This window comes from Canis aureus, chromosome 5, assembly GCF_053574225.1.
Source record: "Canis aureus isolate CA01 chromosome 5, VMU_Caureus_v.1.0, whole genome shotgun sequence".
Taxonomy (NCBI): domain Eukaryota; kingdom Metazoa; phylum Chordata; class Mammalia; order Carnivora; family Canidae; genus Canis; species Canis aureus.
In genome coordinates, this window is record NC_135615.1 from 26,082,310 (window position 1) to 26,105,751 (window position 23,442).

Here is a 23,442-nt window from a genome sequence, read left to right on the forward strand (position 1 = left end):
GGTATTATGAATTGTCTTAGAAAACAACATTTAAACTACAGCAAAAAAAAAAATAAAAAAATAAAAAAAAAAATAAATAAATAAATAACCCACTCTCCATCAGATTGCAGTTTGGTATCATATTTGTGTAGGCAGCTTCTATAATGGCCCCCAGTGATCCTTACCTCCTAGTATTTGTGTCCTTATACAATCCCTCTTTTTAGTATGAGCTAGATCTTGTGATTCATTTATAATGAGAAGAATACGGTAACAGTGATAGGATGTCACTGATGAGATTAGGTCACAAAAAGACTGTGACTTCCATACTGCTGGCCATATCTCATATCTGACTACAGTGGAAGCCACCTTACCTATGGAGAGGCCCACATAGCCAGGAAGTGGGTGGAGGCCCCAGTCAACAGAAAACTGGGCAGTGGAGCCTCATTCTAATAGCCCATAAGGGACTGAATCCTTCTGACAGCCACGTGAACTATCTTAAAAGTCTTTCCCCAGCTGAGTTTTCAGATGAGATCATGACCTCAGCAAAAAACCTCACTTGCAGCTTTGTGAGAGATCTTAAAACACATGCCCTCAGCTAAGCCACGTCCAGATTCCTGACCAGAGAAACTGAGATAACACATGTATGTTGCTTGAAGCTGCTAAGTTTTGGGGTAATTTGTTACACAAAAACAGGTTTGAGCATAAGGAAGACACACATCCAAGACATTTCCCACCACCCCTAAATCCTAAGTCAAAATGGAGATAGAGAAATGCATTGCTGAAATTTGAACATGATGACAAGTGTGGTGTTAGTGAAGGTCATTTGACTTTTGATTTCCAAGGTTAAAACTATTAAGAAGAAAATATCGTTCAGTTCCCACCATCCCAACAGAATAAATGGAGGAGATAATTAGTTGTCACTTGCCTGGTGTCACTTGTTTGTTTTATGTAGCTGTTCTGGGCAGATGGAAAGTGAGTCTAGCATCCAAGTGCAGCGTTAGCATTAATGAATTCCCAAAATATTCTTTTTTTTTTCTGGGGTAAATTTACTTTCTAACTACCACCATTGCCAACCAAAAAATTAAATCAATAAATCAGTATGAGGAAATTGTCAGGAGCTAGGAGTCCTGCTAGAAGAAAGCAAGTGTTTATGGGTTGAATTCCCGGAGCACTCTGTAACCGGCCTGCCACCCAATTCCAGGGCCATCAGAGGCCCAGAGAGAGAGGGAGCCACAGGCCCGGCGGCACAAAAACAATTCAGTACTCTAGGTTCATGTGGGCCTTAGTGTCTTTGTGGCACATTTCTCTGCTACTCAGGGAAAACAAAAAACAAAAAACAAAAAATAATCACTGCCAAACTCTTTTTGCTTGTGTTTCTGTTTCTGGCAAGGAATAAGTATTTCTAACTTATTAACTCTTTGTGAACACAAACTCTGCCCGTTTGATACTGCTTTCTGGCGTGCCCCCTTTGTCTTCTGGTGTGGTCTGTCTACAGCAACATCACTCATGCTCCAGAAAAAGAGACAAAAGAGCATGCATGCGTGGACTCGAAGTTATGAAGTTAACACAGTCATCATAGTGAGAGAGGGTTGTATGGTAGACAAATGGCCCTTTGAGGTCTTTTACACATTCACTGAATCAAGGAACAATCATGAGTGTTTCAAGAGTTACACATGATCAAAACCAGCAAATAAAAAAAAAAAAAAACCAGCAAATAAGCCAAAAAAAAAAAAAAAAAAACCCCACACAAAACAGAAAACAACAACAACAACAAAACCACTTATTTTGGGAAGGAGGTCCTCCCTCCAACCCTCCTCCCAACATACATAGATACCACACACACACACACGCATTCATATCCATGCTTGGTTAAAGAGAAACACTCTCAGGTGGTAACTACCCACATAATGAGAATGATCAAAATAATAATTGCAAGCAATAAATGCTATTTCTAGATATTTCTATGCTTAGCACCATGTATTTGAAACATCTGTGTGATTTACTGAATGCTGCACTCTTCAAATACGTCAGCAGGATGGAAACAAAGCCATTGGTGTTGTACTGAACATCCTGCTATCTGCAAACATCCAGGTAACCAAAGCAATGTCTCCATTGTTGTCTAGATGCTAGACATTTGCTGTTCCCGCCCCTCTTCCCGCCTCCAAGAAGTCTGTCATTTCCCATTTCCCTGTTTTCTAGTCCAGAACTTAGCACGGATGAGCCACACAGTGAGCTCCTCAACGATTCACTAATCACTAGAAATTGACTGGAATGTTGGAAACTAGTATATACTAAATGATCAAAGACAAACAGACGGTCCACCTTTTTAAAAATTAAGGGATAGAATGTAATGGTTGATGTTCTAAGTGGAAGTCCCCAGTGCACCCGCCTTTAGAGTTGAGGTAGTTGATACACGGAGCTATTGGCTCTGGTGCTTACCCTGTCCTTCCTTTGTGCATCTCCACATGTATAATAAATCCGGCTAGCCTAAAATTTAGGTATTAGCTTGGGTACCTAAATTAGAAGTAAAGCACCATGTGAAAAAATCTCTTTGGGGTGCCTGGGTGGCTCAGTCAGTTAAGCATCTGACTCTTGGTTTCTGCTCAGCTCATGATCTCAGGGTCGTGGGATGGAGCCCCATATCAGGGTCTGCTCAGCATGGAGTCTGCTTGGGATTATCTCCCTCTGCCCTTCCCCATTACTCACACTCACTCACTCGCTATATATATATATATATATATATATATAAATAAATAAATCTTTAAAAAAATCCTTCTCTCTAATCTTTGATGTATGGATGTTGTAGTTGATAACCTATAGCCTATGCTGGCTTTTCCAAACCTATGTGAGTCAAGTATTTTTCTCCCTCCCCTTCTCTCCTTCCTTCTTTTACTCACTGAATAAATATTTATTAAACATCTGCTAGGTTCCAAGCATTATAACGAGTGCTGGGAATATAAAAGTGATGCGCTAAGATACTGTCCATGTTCTGCTTTAATGCCCTCAGTTTGTCCCCCGGGTCACCTGCAGATGCTTCCCTAGAAGCCTGTGAATTTCTGCCTCATTCTGTCTTTCAGGGAATGAAAGAGCTATTTTTCTGGCCTTTTGGAGAGCTTGGCCTGAGCATGGGGAAGATGAAGTACCCAAGAATGATGCTCGCAGAGTAACATAAACCATGGAAGGATAAGGCATTATGGACAACAGCCCAGCTGGCTCACCTCTCACTGGGACAGTGTCCCACAGGTGCCCGGTGTGCATGGGTCACTGCCAGGCAGTAACCCACCTATGAGCATATGCTTACTGGCTGTCCTCCTTCCCTGCATCACTTCCCCTCTCCCTCATGTCCTTGGATTCCTCTCTTTGGATTCAGTATTAGCTTTGGGGGAAACTCATTGAACGTACAAACTCCCTGGGGAGACATAGAAAAGTTACCAAATTGTCACAAAACTCCAATTTTTTTTTTCCAAGTAGGAAAATAGCCGAATGCTAAACTCATTCAGATCGAAGATCATCTAAACCTAAGCTGCCTGGTATGTCTGCAATGGTATTTTTAACACATCCCTAAGTGTCACGAAAATCCATAAAGTATTCATTCTAGTGAAATTTGAAGGACGTAGAAAACACAGGCATATTCTCTGAAAGAATTATCGTGTGATGCCTCAAATAGAATGCACTTGCATTTTTCATTCTCTAAATTTAAAGATAATCCTTTGGCATTTGGGTCTTTGGACTGGCTGTGCTGCTCTGCTTTTTGTGAAAGCTAAATAACATTTCCTATTCTCCAAAACAATAGGAGACCCTGAATCAAACCAATTCTACTTCGTAAACTTTACTTGAATGCTATTTTTTTTATCAACATCACAAGTCTATTAGAAATCAAAGAACAGCTGGCTTTTCACTAAAGTGATTATTTTTTCATTATTGAATTCTGAATATTCAGTGTTACCTGTCTCTCTCTCGCTCCCTCTCTCCCTCTTGAGTCTTTGCAAATTAGATTGCTATATCCAAGACACCTCACTTTTCTTCAGTAAAGGGGACAGGATGAATAGGAATAGAAGTAGAAAGAGAGAGACAATATTACTTCTATAATACTTTTCAGCTTCACACGGAATGAATAAAACAAAGACAATTTTAACATCTGCGCAGTCAATAAATGTCAGTTTCCAGAAGTCAGTTTCATGGCCCGTGAATTGACTGTAGTGCTGAAGCTGATTCCTGAATATGAATATGAATATACATATATTCATACTGTCATACTACCTAGACTTACACAGTCTACAGTCACTGTGCAGAATGGGAATATCTGGGAACTCAATTACTTGACATAAATAAGACTTCATATTTGCAAAATAAAAACTTTCTAATAGCCAAACTTCTGGTCTCTCCTTCGATGATAGCTACTTGTCATAAACTCAGAATTGAAAGTCAGATCTTGATTGATATTATATCCTAAACTCGTACAGGCTTGATAATAGAACACTGCCTTTATTTAGTTCTTTTCAATCTGCAGGCTTCTACAGTGGTTTTATAGTTACTCAGAGTTTGAAAAGAAATTACTCCTGCAGTGGCAGTTTCCAAAATGCTTTTGTGGCGTCTTCTCAAAAAAGTAAATAGTGACAAGCCAACCAGAGATAAGGTAGGACAGTAGGAATAAAAGCATCAACTCCTGAAGGCATGGATTAGAATTTGGCAAGTGACTGTTACTTCTTTCAAACAAAATGTGGCTGATGGTTCTGTGGTCCGAGGACTGGAAGCCTTAGGACTCCTCTGGGAACTCATTAGAAATGCAGAAGGTCAGGTCTCACCATGAGCCAACTGAATCAGAATATGCATTTCAACAAAACCCTCTGGTGATTTACATGTACCCGAAGACTGGAGGAGCTCTACCATACAACATGACATCATGTGGTATAAATGGAAACACTGAAAATGACATTTTTGTTCTCAAGGCCAGGTAGGGGAATGGGAAAGAAGTTACCAGAGAAGTGCTGGAGAGGGGGGACGTACAGACAACCAGAAAGTAAAGGGGTTTCTAGGCCTATGCCTCTCCCCCACTCCAAAACAAGCCCTGAAATGATAACTGGACTCCATCCACACCAAGCAAATACCAGCTTGCCCAGCAAGCCCAAATTGTGAGGTCATGAGGACTCTCTAACACTCAGTCTATTATTCATCTGATAAACAAGGAGATGACACAAAATAAACTCCATCTAGCTCTAAAGTCCTCTCATTCAACATACAAAAAAGTAACAAGCTAGGGTACATAGTAGGGGCGAGAACGTTCACATAGCACGAGGCGATTTTCACAATTCGGGTGCACATTACTTTGTGATCCTGGGAGATTTTTACATTAAAATGGGATTATGTTCCACTGAGTAACTTTTTTTTAAGGCTTAAAAAAAAAAAAACATTTATTTGTGTAAAATTTATTTTTGTAGTGAGTGAGAGTAACCATGTCTTTATCCTTGCTCCTTCTAAAGGTCTTATTGCTTCTTTCTACTTTCTGAGAGTCAACCACACTGTACCCATGGACCAGAGAAGGGAGAGAATCCAGCCAGAGGTGGAGAGGAAGAGAAAAGAAAGAAGTATGCAAGCACTCGCTGCATCACTGGGCGGAGAAGTCATGGTGCCCGCTCTGACTTCCTCTTGCACTCCAGACCTCGGTTCTGTCACGGGGTCTCACTTCTCCATTCTAAAGTAATGCAGTCGTCCCCCCTTATCCACCGGAGGCACATTCCAAGATCCCCAGAGGATGTTTGAATACTGGGTAATACTGATACTTGATACTTGGATAATACTGAACCCTATATACACTGTGTTTTTTCTATATGAATACACCTGTGATGAAATTTAGTTCATAAATCAGGCACAGTGGGCATCTGGTTGGCTCACTGGTTGAGTGTCTTCCTTTGCGACTCAGGGTGTGATCCCGGGATCCTGGGATCGAGCCCCACATCGGGCTCCCCGCAGGGAGCCTGCTTCTCCCTCTGCCTATGTCTCTGCCTCTCTCTCTGTCTCTCATGAATAAATAAATAAAATCTTTAACAAATCAATCAATCAATCAATCAGGCACAGTAAGAGATGAACAACACTAATGAACAATAAGGTAGAAGAGTTAAAACAAGATACCGTAATACAAGTTACGTGACTGTGGTCTCTGAAAATATTGTATTGTACTGTACTCACCCTCACTCTTTTTGTGAGGATGCTGAGATGATAAAATACCTGTGTGATGAGCTGAAGCGAGCTGAATGATGTGGGCGTTATGACAGTGTGAGGCCACAGCTGCCCTTCTGACCATATGTCAGAAGGAAGATCATCTGCTTCTGGATGTGGTTGCCTGCGAGTATCTGAAACCATGGGGAATGAAACCACAGATTAGGGGAACTACTGTCCCATCCTTTACTGTGGCTAGAATGGGAACAGAATGCTTTAATCGACACAAGCATCTCTGTATGATGTTTGAATGGCCACACACATTGATAGACAAAATCTAAAATCCACGTGGTTCCACAAGCCCTGGGCTGTCAGCTACCAGGGACCCTCTCTGTGACCGATTTTCCCTTAACTGTTAGACCTAAAGTGGCCCCGAAGCCTCCCCAAACGAATCTCTGCTCTTCCATAGGAAATTTTACTTTATAATATCTAGGCAATGCCCACAGTCAGGTTACAAAATAAACAGCTAAAATGTTGCACCAGTGTTGGGTTTCAATTCACCGTGATAGTAAAGAGAAACTCTTGCATCATGGAAGTTGAACTCGGATCGAACTTTCTCAACTGAGCACTGTCGGCTGCCAGGGGCTCCAGGCGAGCACCCAGAAAAGATAAAACTCCAGTCCTGATGGAATTAGTCAAGCAGCACCAGGCCAAGGCCAAATGAGAGCAGGCGGTTTACACCACTCTGTTGCCAACAGAACCCCTCTAACAGTATTACGTACCAAATTTTCACACTGAATGTTGGGACAAGATGGCCATTGAGGTGGGTGTTTAAAAGGAAGGTGTGGTCGAATATGTGAAACACCCTAGAGAACTCTTTCTTTACTTTATTTCCCTGAGACATTGCCAGGATGACTTAGAAACCATTTAAATATTACGCTTATCTCTGCTTCCACATTCCTCATCCTCGAGGCCTCCCTATCAAACTTGCATCTTGCTTAACTTGGCGAGGGATGCCACTAGGAAAGACAACGGCAAAGCCCGTTTGTGGATATGAAAGGACAACAGAACTTTCATGCAAACAACTCCCAAGACCACCAGGAACGTTCATCTGGATATCTGGCCTGATCCCAAACTCAATATAAAACAACCCTCTCTGTCACCCCAGCAAACTCTTCCTCTAGACCTCTCTGGGTTTTGTGGGTGATACAATGACATTCCCAAGCTGGAAACTGGATAATCCTTTGGGCTGCCCTCTCCTCCATTGTCTGGGTTTGAGCAAGTCATGCTGATTTGTTTCTCCCAATAGTTTCTGTCATCAACTGTTGCTTTTTTTTTTTTTTTTCGTTCTACAGAGCCTAGTTTCATTCATGCGCTTATGATCCCCAGTTGAGCGATTTAGAAAGCTCACCTCCCATTTACTCATTAATTCATTCGGTGCATAGCTGAGCACCTAATATGTGCTGTAGGCACCGTACTAGGTGTTTGAGGATGAAAAGATGAGCAAAATGGATGTGGCCCGAGTCCTCAGGGAGTTCACAGGCTGGTACAGCTCTTCCCAGAGGATATATTTTACAGGACACCATCAGGTCACCTGACAAACACTCTCTGAATCCTGTATTTGTCCGGCTCAAATGCCTCCGACAGCCAACTGAAAACAAAGCAAACCGAAAGGAAAACTCTTCCTACCATTTTAAAGCATTGCATGCTAGCTCCTACCTGCTTCTCTAATCGCCTATTTTACTATTTTCTCAGCAACCATCTGGTTGAAACCAGCTGGCTGCATCCCCATTTCAGGACACTCCGTATTTGTGACTCTTTGCTTTGTTACTGCTGTTTCTTTTCCCAGAAGATCTGTATCCTCCCTCGTGAAATTTTTCTGATTGTCATATAAAAAAGTTTCTTTATCCCTTCTGAACTGAAATATTTGGCCAATTTACATAATACGTAACGTATTCAATAAAAATGTTTCCAACTTCTCATGTGATAGACTCTGTGCTAGGCACTGCGATCTAAGAAAGGGCATATATTTATATATAAGGGACCTTATATATTTCCTTGTTCATATGGGTAGTCAGTGACACAGCCGGTAATAATGATATTGTCAATACCAACAGAGTCATTTAAAAATTTTACTATTTATTATGCCAGTAATCATCTTTATTGTTCATTAAATATATTTGTTTAAATTGTGAACTATCTGCAGAAGCCTGTTTCACTTAAAGCCTAATTTGGGAATGGTGTCCCTTTACCTTGGAAGGGGAACTGGATGCACTATAATGAATTATGAGCCACCAGATGTCACTCTTGTAGATGCTAGTTCCATTGGTCTGACTCTGGATGAGGAAGGGTCTCAAATGTTGCGTTACAGTGGTAAAGTAGAATTTCCACGTATTCACTGGATACTCATGCTCCCAATATGGAGTTCTCTTTAGAATCCCTTATGTAGCTCAGCGTTGCTCCTTAAAGTTATGTCCTCCTTCCCCCTCACCCCCTCCAAAAAAAAAAAAAATCATCACGACAAGCAGAGGGTTAAGGATGAATAGTCAGGCTAAATGGTGAATTTATTTTCTCTGTTGGCTTGTGTCACTGCCCTAGTTTGGTTTTATATAGTGTTATGTGAGTTTAATGTTGCTTATTTGAAAAATGAAAACAACACAGGATGCTTGAGTGGTTTGGGCCCAAAAGGAAATCTGTATTTTTGCCAGGAAGAAGGAAAACAGAAATACATAACAGAAACATTTACAAAACCTAATCCGAAAAGAAAGGTTTGTGAGGTTTAAAAATACGTACGTATACATAAAATTGAATTGTATTAATTTCTACAATGTTGGTAGCTTGTAAGTTCCAAACATCGGAGGAGGCAAATGTTTCCAAAGGTGTAAAAACCAAACCAGCCCTGGACGGGGAGAGAAACCCTCCCACCTGGTGTTTTGTCAAAGCTCAGTGGATGGCAAAACCCGAAGCCCTCCAGGGAAGCTGGAGTAGCTTTTTCTCCCCATGGGTCTGCTTTCTACGACAAAGTTGTATTAAGCAAATATGAGAAAATTATATTTAACACATAATTTTATCTTGGCAGTGTCCCTTTAAGTACAAAAGAAAATGAACAACGGAAAATTAGGAGACAAAATTATTTATCTAAGAGGCTGCATTGGCTATTTGAATGCTGGAGCCAGAAATTATCCTTATTCTGTCCTGGCTCTCTTTACTGCGGGCTGAGTGTGCATGTGTGTGTGTGTGTGCACGCGTGTTTTCCCTTCAATCTTCTCAAGAAGTGCAACTCTGACATTGCAAATAAGGAATTCTAATTGCAAAATTATACCTTCCATGGAAACCATTTTCTACTCCTTTGCTCTAGAAGCTCTGAAGATATGAATGCTTCCACAAACAGAATGAATGAAGCCCCAATTCTCTATGGTGACAAATTCAGGAAATGGCAGGTTTTATCTTAAAGGAGTTCAACCGATACACAAAAGCTCTCATGTGCAAATAATGGAATTCTCAAATTGGGATAAATGCGCTTTTAAGAATTTTTATTTTTATCATTTATTTCAGGTAACACTTGTGGATAATATAACATAGCTTTGAATTACAGAGCAGATAAGGAAAATCTAAAAGGAAAAAAAATTAGGGCAGGACTTTATTAAATTTTAAAGTATGCCTTTGCTATACTCTTATAAAGAGCCAAATAGGGTATCAAAATCTCTGGAGATCACCAGTATAATTTCTTTATCATGTTCCATTTAAAATTTAATTATGCAGTCTACAACAAGAAGAATCTCAGCTGTTTAAATAGGTCATGCAGTGAGTAACTTAACAATATTCTAAAGTTTTCCTTGTAAAGATCGTTCCTTTGATAGTCTGTTACACATCAGAACACTATATTATAAAACAAGTGCAATTTAATTCAGTCATTACGGACTCTTATATACATCTATAAAGAATGAAATGTTTTGATTTAGGTAATTTAGAGAAGTAATGAAATTCATGTTTCCGAGAGAGCTGCCCATGTTAGATGGGCAGTATCTGCATATATACTTTCTTTGGGTAATCATTATTTTCATGCTTGATAGCAAGGTCAAGGGAATTTTTTAGTTAATGTTTGGGGCATTTTGCTTTATTATTTTTCAATAATCATTCATGGTAAGTAAAAAAGAAAAATCTGGCCACTGAATAATGAATATGTGAATCAGGGGCTTGCTACACCTTCATTCCCCACCACAAGTTTCAGCCAGCATGCAACTCTAATTTCTTTATAATAAAATAACAAAGTAAACACTGCTTTGGGCACTTTACATGTATCACATCATTTTATTATCAGAACAATTGGCTTATTATTGCCCCCATTTTACAGAGAACACGAGGCACCACAGAGGTAAAGACATTCATCCAAGATCACAGAACTAGTAAATGGCTGAATTGTGATTTGAACACATGTTAGAGTTTGGCTCCAGAGCATATGTGCTGAACCATTTCACTAGGCTGCTTCTTACAATACCAAAGGTGCCTTGTCTTAGATATGGACAGTGCTAAAGTGTTGGTAAAATAATCAGCATCAACCCATCTTTGAATGGACCACTATAATACCAACCGTGTATTGATTGTTTATTGTGTGCCTGACACTGAGCTCAATGTATTATATGGTTTATCTTCTCACACTGACACTTTGAGACAGGTATCATAATTTTTCCAAATTTAGCAATGAAACACGGAGACAGACATTAACTAACCTGCTCAAGGTCACACAATGAAGAAACAGCGGACACAAGATTCTCCTAACCTCTGTGCTAACACATAGTCAACAGCAACAGCTCCAAACAGCCTAGCAATAGTCATATTAACGGTCAAATTTAGGTTAATAACTTTCCAACCAATAAGATGAATGTTTCTGGATGCCGTGTGTACAAAGCAGTGAGCAGCATGGGAAGAAGGAGTGTAGGCAGAAATCATACATCTGGTCTACCACTGGTTCTCTGGGAGAAGGCTTCTTCAGTGCTCCTTCCCTTCCTTCCTACTATAGACTGAAAGTTTGCACCCCCATTTCCCCAAATCCATGTGTTGAAGCCCTAGCCCCTAATGTGATGGAATTAGGAGGTAGGGCCTTTGGGAGAGGTAATAAGATTTAGATGAGGTCATGAGGGTGGGGTCGGTATGATGGGATTAGAAGTCTTAGATGACACACTAGAGTGTGTCATATCCACAAGAGGATATGGCAAGAAGGCAGCTATCGGCAAACCAGGACTCAGGTCCCCATCCAGACATTGAGTACTGAGTTGGCCAGCACCTTGGTCTTGGATCTCCCAGCTTCCAGAACCTTAAAAAATAAATGTTGTTTAAGCCAACAGTCTGTAGTATGGTGTTTTGTTATAGCTGACTAAGATACTTTCCAATTCAAACTTTTATGCATTCATTCAAACATCTCTTCTCTCAGATGGTCAAAGACTGATAAAAGTATTTTTTTTTTTTTTTCTGGGCCTAACATGTTCAGGCACTGCTGGGCACTGAGAATAAATAATGAATAATAATGGGATCTCAATGTGGTTTCCACTTAGTGGGGAAGGTGTAGAAGTCCTCCATTAAACTGCAGCATCAGTAATACAAATGCTAGGACAGGAGTCAGCACCCGGGGCTTTGTACATTAACAGAAGGAGCATAAAACCCTTCAGGGCAAAGAAGCCTTCACAGAAAAAATGGCATCTAAGATGTGTGGCTTGTTTTTTTTTATTGCTAGCAAGGTAGTGAATCTGAGAGGGAGGGTTCTGCAGATTGTAAGGTCTAGGGGTATAATGGTGTCCTATGTGGAGAATTTTAACTGCTTTTCTTTCCCCAAATCTTCTATTAATTTGCCCAGATTGCTCTTTAAAAACAGTTTAGGACATTCCCTGGATGAACAGTCTCAAAGAGAATAACAGCTCTGCAGACTGGTGTCTAAACCCTCACATCAACCAGTCATCCCCTAAGCTCCTCTTCCCACCTCTGCACACTATCCAACAATATGGTACCACTTCCTGCTGGCGTACCACCCCCGGGCCTCTGTGATGACTTTCCCTCTGTGTGGAGTGCACAACCCTCTCCACTGCTACATGCTCCATCCTGACCCATCTTTACAAGTCATGTTCAGAAGGTTGATTCACGAGGCTGTCCTTGCTTCCTCATCTTGCTGCTGGAATTCCTTAGTGCCTATTGTTTGCTTAGATGTCTTTCTATCTTATGGCATTAAACACTTTCCCCAGCACTCTGAAGAGCCGTGCCTGCTACACCAGCCTAAACTACTCCAGGGAAGAGACAATGTTCCATTTGTTTTCTACCAAAGACCCTACAACTATCCTTGGCATATAGTACTTGATGTGCCTTTGTTGAATTAATGAATAAATGATAGATTTCGTAAATGTTAAACTGGGTCAGACTTGGGTCCCAGGAAAGTTGGGGGAATTATTCTTTCTTAGGGATTATAAAAAAGACAGGATATGCTCATCAGTTCCAGATTACTTAGTAAGAGGTTGGCCTGGAAATACCAACATTTTTTTTCCTACTTTCTTCACTCCCCAGCCCCTGGAAAACAATTTTCTACTCTATGTTTCTATGAATTTGATCGTTTCATTTATTTATTTGTTTTGTGTTTTTTTAGAGTCCACACATAAGAGATACCATGCAGTAGTTGTCTTTGGCCTATTTCACTTAACATAATGTCCTCCATATTCATTCATGTTGCCAATGCCAGAACCCCTTTGTCATGGATGAATAATATTCTAGTGTATGTATGTATGTGTGTACATATGTGTGTATATACACACATCTTCTTTATCCATTCATCTGTTGACATTTAGGTTGTTTCCATATTTTGCCTATTTTGAATAAAGCTACACTGAATGTTGGAGTGTAGACATATTTCTGAGATCCTGTTTTCATTTACTTTGGATATTTACTCAGAAATGAGATCGCTGAATCATGTGGTAGCTCCATTTTTAATTTTGGGGGGGAACTCCATACTGTTTTCCACAATGGCTACATCAATTTACATCCCCATCTACAGTTCACAAGGGTTCTCTTTCCTCTACATGCTCACCAACATTTGTTATCTCTGGCCTTTTTCATGGTAGCCATTCCAACAGGTGTGAAGTGATACCTCATTGTGGTTTTGATTTGTATTTCCCTGATGATTAGTGATGCCAATCATCTTTTTATGTATCTGTCGGCCATTTGTAAGTCTACTTTGAAAAAATGTCTACTCAGGTCCTTTGGCCAGATTTTAATTGGGTTATTTGTACTTTTGCTATTGATTTCTGTAAGTTCTTTTTTTTTTTTAAGATTTTATTTATTTATTCATGAGAGACACACAGAGAGAGAGAGAGAGAGAGAGAGAGAGAGAGAGAGGCAGAGACAAAGGCAGAGGGAGAAGCAGGCTCCATGCAGGGAGCCTGATGTGGGACTCGATCCCAGGACTCCAGGATCACACCCTGGGCTGAAGGCAGGCACTAAACCATTGAGCCACCCAGAGATCCCCCCACCCCATTTTTTTTTAAAGATTTTATTTATTTATTCATGAGAGACACACACACACACAACAGAGAGGCAGAGACACAGGCAGAGGGAGAAACAGTGTAAGTTTTTATATTTGTTGGATATTAAGCCCTTATTAGGTTATATATATGATTTGTAAACATTTGCTCCTGTTCCACAGGTTGCCTTTTCATTTTGTTGATAGTTTCCTTTGCTGTGCAGAAGCTTTTTAATTTGATATATGGTCCACTTGTTAATTTTTGCTTTTGTTGCATTTGCTTTGGGTGCCACCAACATTTTTAATCTTCTAATTTCTTTCTTTTTAACGACTTTATTTATTCATTCATGAGAGACACACACACACAGAGGCAGAGACACAGGTAGAGAGAGAAGCAGGATCCCTATGATGGGGAGCTTTTTGTAGGACTCAATCCCTGGACCCCAGGATCATGACCTGAGCCAAAGGCAGACGCTCAACCACTGAGCTACCCAGGTGTCCCTATCTTCCAATTTCTCTTTTTTTCTTCCTATCTTCCAATTTCTAAAGAAGATAGCATTTTGTATTGAAGACAACAAGAAATATTAGGTTCTTTTACTTACCAAAGCTCTCTATGGGGCACAGGCATCTAATTTAAAACCCAATGCCCGGGATCCCTGGGTGGCGCAGCGGTTTAGCGCCTGCCTTTCACCCAGGGCGCGATCCTGGAGACCCGGGATTGAATCCCACGTCGGGCTCCCTGCATGGAGCCTGCTTCTCCCTCTGCCTGTGTCTCTGCCTCTCTCTCTCTCTCTCTCTGTATGACTATCATGAATAAATAAATAAAATATAAAAAATAAAATAAAATCTTAAAAATAAATAAATAAATAAAACTTCTCTGATAATAACACCTTTAAAAAAATAAATAAATAAAATAAAACCCAATGCCCATGACTGAGAGATATGGCCAATCAGAAAGTTTATTCTTGTTCTTCCACTACAAGGAATCTATTCAGTTCAAATTCCAAATAACAAAGATCAATAATTGAAGACCCAAATTCCATATGTGAAACAGTAATATAGTGACTTTTATCTCTGATAGTCACATAAACAAGCAGTTCTACTTTCCTGGCAGAGGATCTCAAATAGCAACCCTATGGCCTGTGCTGGTTCTTTAGGACTCAGGAGCTCTGTTACAGTATATTTAATACTTATATTCCCTAATCCCCTCAAAGAAGGCACAGATAAAAGATCAAGTTGTTGGATTAAAATATAAGAAAAAAGTCCAAGTTTTTCTTTCTTTACTTTCACCTTTGGCCCCTGCCTCCAATAGCTAACATCTTGTACAGCATGGCCTCTGAGTTACATACTTAATTATCTTAAGCTTCATTTACTAATACCTCAGATTCTCAAAGAGCATCCTGACCTCTGGGTGTTGTGCTATAAGAACCAGCACGCGAATCTTCATTGTAGCACTTCAACTACTTCTACTGAGGTCTAGTACACTGCTTTATTTCCCAAAGTATTTAGTTTATATTAGAAGAGTGGACTATGTTAGCAAAGAATTAAAATGCTCTCACCTTTTCAAAATTAGCCAAGAATAGTACATGATTATCCTAAAGCCTCTGTTAATATAAACCTTTTTATACCTTTACTCGGCTATCCAGTATCAAGTGCTAGCTCTAGATAAGCATCATTTATATTAAAACCCCAGCTTACCATAACTAATTTAGCGCCTCTTTCCCATTTGAATAGTTGGGGATTTTACCATAATTTAATTAAAACACATCCACCCAAACCAAACACCCTTCACCATTAAAAAAAGATCTCGAAAGACGTGCTTATAATGGAAAAATTTACATCCCTACCTACAGTTCACAAGGTACAGTTCACAACAACCAATTGTTCAGATTGCTAACCTGCCCTTTGCTACAGCAAAATAAAAGTGGGGAGTCACCTGTGAGATTGAAAATGATCATTTTCACAGCTCAGGAAATAAGAAACATACATTCCATTTCCAAGACACTTCGAGACAAAGAGGGGTAGCATGAGTAGTACATGTAGCCAGTTTAAATATTTGTTTTAATCCCAACAAGATCATTGTTTTTAATATTTATAATATAATTACAATGCTTAGTGCATGTTGCTCATATAATCTAATTTTTTTTTCTGGTGACATATTATTACCGGGCTTTAATTTCAGCAATGGCAAGAATTCAAAAACACATTTTGGTTATCATTAGTAATGAAAAACAAACCTGGTACCTGTTCAAGTACCTTTCGCACATATCTCATTTCAACTTCAAAGCATTTTTAACTACCAAGACACAATCCACTGCTACATGATTTGTACATTTTCACAGAATATTATCAGCCAGTGGCCAGCTACTTTAAATTAATGCCATGTAAAGCAATTAAAGTTGAAATACTCCACCCCCGTGCAATATTTGTAAATGGCCTTTCAGAAAATTTCAAGACAAAGCCAATGAAAACCAAACCCCAAAACTGCTTTCAAATGCCACCGTCTTCCTTTCCAGCCACATATCACTAGTTAGCAGTTGCCTGAATTTTCCATTTTTCCCTAGATATTAGCATAAGCACGTTTTTATGACTAAAAGCATAAAAAACACAAAATGTCATGTTCCACTCATCATTAGCTGACAAACAAACAAAATAACTACAGGTGCCTTGTTCTAAATAGCACCAAGGTTTCCCAGGGCTCATTTGCACTTTGCCAGTGACAGGCTGGAGAAATCTCTAAAAGGGCTGAAAGCTGGACGACTGATTGAATTCTACAAGATCACACAAACCAACGACTGCTAGCAAAAAGTCTGCCGCCAACAGAAGGATTCCTCACTGACATTATTAACATTATTTCATGTTAATAAGAGGAAGAGAAATAATTGTCAATTGGATACGTCCTGAGCTGCTCTAAAGAAAGTAAAAAGATACCTGAGACCACATCAGAAGAAGCATAATTGAGAAAGACCTAACCTACTATTTATTTCTCATGCCCTAATTGTAGTGCGTTACAATGACTATGAATCATGGTTAGGATGGGATTGTCATCATGTTTATTTTCAACATGGTGCAACATTAGAATAGCAAAATCCCATGGAAAAAAAAATATAGGTAGGCTCACTGCCAAAATAACCTCCCACCAAACTGCAGGAGAGAACAGATCCTCCCTCGAGTAATAAACCAGCTACAACGGAAGATGGTTTGCAGGGAATATGGGCATTGCCTCTTGGTATTCCCGATATGACACTACTTAATAGGACCCAAGGTGCACACCAGGTCTCTCAGACATCTGAGCAATTTCTATCCGGTGATTATAGCTCCACGTGGGTTTCATCTGACAATACCAGGGTGGTCTGCTGTTCTAGAAAAGTTTGCAAGTCATTCTGCATTCCATTATTTCGGGATTAACTTCCTCACCACAAACACAGGCAGATCCACCTCTTTCTCTCTCTGAAAATGACAAATGCTTAGGTCTTCACAGCGAACTTTCTCTGGAGCGAAAGCGCAATGACAAACAAACTCAGTGTGGACACACACACACACCAGAACACACGTCCACATCTAACCTTGTAAGCCAGCATGGAGTTGAAAAGTTTCTTTGGGATGATATCCAAAGAAATAAGACACATAGTAATTTAAATATTTGGATCACAGTAAACAGTTTTCTTTTTTGGCAATATTAATTACGATCCTATAAGCAAAGATTTTCTTTACATAAAAAAAAAAAAAAGCAACCAAATGTGCTTATCTCCTGTAACAGATGGTGACGATATGTACTTTCTCCCTATTCCTTACTGCTGTTCATTATCACATTCTTCTGGCTCTTCTTTTTCTTGTTCTTGAGATTCTCATCATTTTCATTTCCAACAGTTCCCAGGAAATACCCTGTGCCCTATTCACTCATTCACAAGCGGTTATGGAGCACCTTCAAAGACCAAGGCAAGATGCTAGGTTCTGCATACAGTGCCCACTAAAATATTTCTTAAAATACTGTTGTTCTTTTTTTCTTTCATCTAATAAATAGTGATAATCATTTTTGACAGCTAGTTGTCTATAATATGCATCCTGTTCATATCTTATTTCTTATAGTGACAAAAATATCAAAAATATATAAAGCACACTGATCAATTTATATATCGATTTCTTTTCCGAGACGATATTACTAAATATTTATTTCAACGATAATAAGAAATACAAAAGTATTGATATTATCATCAAAACTATGATGTAAGTTCTTTAATGGAAAATAGAATTCTTTCATAACTCTCGAAGTCCCTGAATGCAATCACAATAGTAGTATACTGAAGAAAAATACAATTCATTGTGCTAATTCCCATGAATGTAATAAAGGAAGCAACATGTTTATGATTTCTGCAGAGAATATAGCTTACACATATGTCTCCAAACGCATGATATAACTAAAAAAAAATAAGGATGCTTTTTCTAAGTCATACATGGACATTTCTCTCATTACTTTTTGGCTACATATCTTATATATGACTCATACACAATTTTTGGTATTTACATAATGAAATACGAGGTCTTAGAATCTGATGCGAGGAAGAGAAAGTTACAAAGGCCTCTCTAAGAAGATACAGCATTTCCTTTGAGGTGCATCAGAAATCACACACAGAATAATCAAAGCCAGCCTGCTCACCTTGGTAGACTTCCCGCTAACTCGGTGGTTGTCTCTCTGAAGGAGAAAAAAAAGATACATACGATTAGCTTATTTTGGTAAATTATAAAAATCTGTTTAATGAAACCATAACATGCCAAGGCATTATAATCACATGTGTCAAGAAGATACTGTATATGCACCTGTTTAGAAATTTATAATTGACTCATTACATTTCTCATTAATTCCCACAAATATTTCAATGGTCACTTTCAAAGCAATTTCACACGCATGCAAAATATCTGCCTCTGCTTTCTGTTCAAAATATTAACATGTGAAAATGTACAACATACAGAAAGAAAATAGGAAGGAAAAAAAATCCCAAACCACCTTTTAGGTATTTTCCAGTTAAATAAAGCACATGTATTCATTTTTCCAAGAATCATTTAGTAACAAATTCCTTGAAGAATGTGTCTTTGTGTTGCTGATCTCTGTCACCTGAGGTTTATGAAAGAACACGTACAGCACAAATCCAACTCTTTTAGTAGCAAATTGCTGTTTTTTATTTCTTCATTATAGCATCCTACCAGGTGGGATTTTTGAAGGCACATGCTAGGATAATTCAAGTGGCACAAAAGACAAGTCACTAACTGAAAGCTTTACAGTGTGCTAATAAGAAGGATGAGAGACAAATTTCAAAACTAACTTTTTTCCTAATTGCAATATCCTATCTTTCAATCAGAGATGTGTTCTTCGGAGTTGAGAGAAGCAAGGAGTAAGAGGTAGAGATAGAGGCTTAATGATGAGATATTTTAAAAGTGGAGGTAGGTTCAACTTTGCTTTGGGGGATTAAAGGTGGAATTCTTAGGAACAGCAGTACATAATCTTCCTCAGGTCATATAATCCCTTTAAGAATCTCATTAAAGACACAAACACTTTACACGGGGTAAAATAACAATATACCCATACAGATGCAACAAAATATGGCACACAGCTGTAGATGGTCCGTGGACCTCCTGTAAGTACTGTGTCAACCTTGGGTTAGGAATCTCAGCCTTAGGCTCCCAACATCTTTACTCATCCTGACCATCCAAATAAAGGGCTTCCTTCTGCAGGACTTTTCTCTGGCCCTCCCAGCCTCTAGAACTCCCTCCTACCTATTGTCTGTGACAGTACCCAGGCGCCGCAGGGACTCGCTGGTTCCTGCAGAGCCATACCACCTTCAATTAACGAAAGATTTGTAAATGAGTGAATTAATTTGAGCTCCTATAGATATATTCTCTCCTAAATAACCAGATAATATATTTTTTAAAGATTTATGTATTTATTTTAGAGGGTGTGAGCACAGTGGGGAGAGAGACAGCAGGTGGAGAAAGAATCTTAAGCAGATATGGGGCTCGATCCCACGACCCATGAGATCATGACCTGAACCAAAATCACGAGTCAGATGCTTAACCGGTGGAGCCACCCAGGGGCCCCAAAGGCCAGATAATATTAAACCTCCAGATTTTATTGCCTCAGAAATCAACTTTTGAGAGAAAGCTTCCATTTCTTTAGCAAAACCACAGTGCAAAGTTTTGTCTGCTACACTGTTGAAGGCTTTACATGTATTTGTCTCTTGTATGAATTCCCTGCCTGCATTAGAAATTTCTCTTTCCAAACAGAATGAGAACTGTGGGTACCCTAGCTAAGAGGCACCCCTCCCTTCAGTCTTCTTTGTAAAATTGATCGCAACAGGTATCTTTTAAATTCTATTTTAGTATTTATTATTTTGTAACTTGAGGCCGACATACGGGAGGTCTCCATAAATTTTTGTTTGCAAGGAATGAATTAATGAACTTTTCTGACCTTCTTGTTGGCACTGGAAGGTTAGATCTAAGTTTTAGAGCTTGATCACAGTAATAGCAGCATCCCAGGGTCAAGGTACACTACCTTTCCTTCTTTGTAATCTTTTAACTCTTTATTTTTGCTTTCCAGATTATAGGTACTTTCATATTGAGTCCCCCAGTATCTTTCTTAAAAAAATGTTGGACATACATTATAATAAATTCACTTAAATCACATAGTAGAGCAGCATTTCTCAACCTCACACAATATTGACTGCTTTGTCATAAAGGCTGTTTTGTGCACCGTAGGATGCTTAGCAGCAGCCTTGGCCTCTACCCACTAGATGCCAGTAGTACATACCCCTCTCACCCTCCACTTTGTGACAATTAAAATGTCTCTAGACGTTGCTAAATGTCCCCTGGGGCAAAACTGCCCTCAGTGGAGAAGCTCTGCAGTAGAACAACAGAACTGAAGCAACCATAATTGACTTCTGTTTCAAAACCTTACTGGAGTGAGCAATACTCTCCACTTCCCTCGGAAAAACATGGTGGCTGAGGCCTGGCAAGAATGCTCATCTCCCTCTGGCCCCTGGCACCCAAGTGTGAATGCAGACTGAGGGTATGTCGTGTTTGCTCCTCGACAAATTTATGTTAGTGAAACTCTTATTTTCAAATTTAATGAAACAAGATATAAAACCAATGAAAACTGACTGTGGAACAGTTCTCATTTCTCTGAAATCTAAGTTATCTTCTTGGGAATGAGCAAAAAGTGACAAGTAGCTTAAGAAAAACCGATCTCGAATTAGCACTAGGGGCCGGACAACCATAAATACTGGGTGACGAAAGATGTGATTTTCTCAAGTGTCTTTAAGTACCTGTCCCTCTTAAAAAATAAACTAGAAATAGGTGGTGAGTTGTAGGTGTGATTTGTGCATGAAAGACAATGCAGGACTCCACCCAGTCGGGTCTACACGCTCAAAGTGTTGGCTTTACTTTCAGAGCAAAAATGCTGCGAAAGAAAATTATGCTGTCCACATAGGAAGGAGGAGTGGGGGAAATTTATGTTTTACACAACTGTGTACCCAAAAATTTACATTAGAATCACAGACACTACTTCACAGGAAAAGTAATTTTGAGTGAACATGCATGAGTGGATGAACACAGTTTAAATGATCAGATGTTACCTAAAAACCTGATGATTCCATTGGAGCATGTAGCTCCACGGCTTCAAGAAAGAACACGGAGAGAGGAAGAACCAAGCATATCTGACTGCAGTAATGGAGCTAGGACCCACCAACCCAAAACCGTTTTCAAGATAAGCAAAAACACTAGAGCTTTTAAAATAACTTGTTCATTTTTACCCATTTTCTATTGTTAATAATCTGAATCATTTGTGTTTTCATGAATTTGTACGCTTGTAAAGAAATCTTTGAGGAAAATAAATTTAGCATAATATGCTACGCTTCCCCTAGGTAATGCTCTATCAAAACCCACTTGAGAGAACTTAACAAAGTATTACACAGAACATTTTTAGGGCAGTGAAACTACTCCGTATATGATATCATAAAGGTGGATACACGTTGTTAAACATTTTGTCCAAGCTCACAGAACACACAGGGCCAAGTGTGAGCCTTAATGCAAACTATGGACTCTGGATGATACTAAGGTGTCAGTGTAGGTTCATCGATGATAACAAACACACCATCCTGGTGGGGGATGTTGATAGTTGGGGGGGCTGTGCATTTGCAAGGGCAAGGGAGATAAGAGAAATCTCTGTACCTCCCTGTCAATTTTGCTGTGAACCTAAAAACTGCTCTAAAAAAATAAAGACAAACCTTTTTTTTTTTTCAATGAACTTGTATGGGTTGCAATGTCCACATGACCTTCTAAGCATAATTCATTTTCAGCACTAATACTTATTCATCCAACATACTCACTGAACACTTAGCATATGTTTGGCACACACCATGCTGGGTGCTTTCAGAGGCACCAAGGTGAATTAGATCCTGATCCTTCTCTCCAAGTGTTTATACTCCAGTAAAGGATATTATGTAAGGCATGAAGTGGTGGATACTTTTCAATCTTATACTACTGAAAGCTCCTTTAAAGACTGTGACTTATCTGTTATTTTGAATACTCCATCCCCAGCAAAACCCAGACACTCAGTACATATGAATGGAATAGAACCAAGAAACGTTTCTACTTTGCAGGTAATTCCCATCCATTTCTTAAAATGCCTTCTGGAATTATCGCAATTGCACTAATTTCCTTTCTTTAGTTTCCATTACTAAGATAATCTGATTTCATGAAAAAAGTAGAATGCTAAAAACTAAGTGAAAACAATGATGAGAAAAACAACAAAGCAGAATTCTGTGTTCCAGGAAATCGAGCTGTCCCAGGGGCTAAGAAGTAGACTGAAATGATGGAGGGCGTGCGACAGGTTGCATATCCTTGGGCAATTTCTTCTGCCTCCTGGCTCTCTAAATCCCAGAATGTAATAACAATGCTGCCCTTTGATCTGGAGTTGTTGGATCAATCACCAATGTGAACAAACAAGAAAGCTCCCTGCAAATCTGAAGTTGTGCTATAAATTCAATTTTATCAAAGAAAAAAAAAACAGAATAGACAAGCACTTTTCAAAAGCTGATGTGTGTCCCATGGGGGTATTATACAGTTTTTCTTCTTTCTTTCTTTCTTTCTTTCTTTCTTTCTTTCTTTCTTTCTTTCTTTCTTTCTTTCTTCTTTCTTTCTTTCTTTCTTACTTTCTTTCTCTTTCTTTTCTTTCTTTCTTTCTTTCTTTCTTTCTTTCTTTCTTTCTTTCTTTCTTTCTTTCTTTCTTTCTCTTTCCTTCCTTCCTTCCTTCCTTCCTTCCCTCCCTCCCTCCTTTCCTTTCCTTTCCTTTCCTTTGTAGATTATTTATCATCCCTTTAAAAAAATAAACTTTAGTTTTAAATGTGTAGAACATTCGTCGGTGCACAGTGATGCCAGCTTTTATCATCTGTCTGAAATAGCGTTCTTCTTCATCATGTCCCATCCCTTTCCATTCCTGAACTATGCAAACAGTTCTTTTTTTAGGAAGTGTTGAAGCAAGAGCATACCATCTATTTCTGTGCAGCTTGCCAGTTTCCAAAATTAGCTGACAACTATAAAACAGAGGACGAGAGCCCCCATGCTAATTGTGTGGCGGCATGATAAATATTTTTAAGACCTGGAATGTTCCTCTCCAATGGTAGTTACATTTGATTCTTCCAAAAGTACGAAGACTTTTAAAATATTAAAATGCAGCTTATTCCTATTGCATGTCCTGCAAATGATTTAATGTTTCAGTCATAGAAGAGGTGAGGTTTTCTTTAATTAAGAGTAAAAGG

The 23,442-nt window shown here is 39.2% G+C and overlaps 1 protein-coding gene across 2 annotated transcripts in view; it reads right to left on the reverse strand.

Moving 5' to 3' along the window:
* Positions 1-23,442, reverse strand: part of CELF2 (CUGBP Elav-like family member 2) — an 814,981-nt gene that overhangs the window by 384,270 nt on the left and 407,269 nt on the right. For both annotated transcript variants that reach the window (XM_077897256.1, XM_077897248.1), the window contains one exon: positions 18,291-18,326. Coding sequence is in view for 1 of the 2 variants with exons in the window: in XM_077897248.1 (XP_077753374.1) it covers positions 18,291-18,326 (36 nt within the window). In the remaining variant the exon portion in view is untranslated. The remainder of the gene's footprint in view (positions 1-18,290; positions 18,327-23,442) is intronic.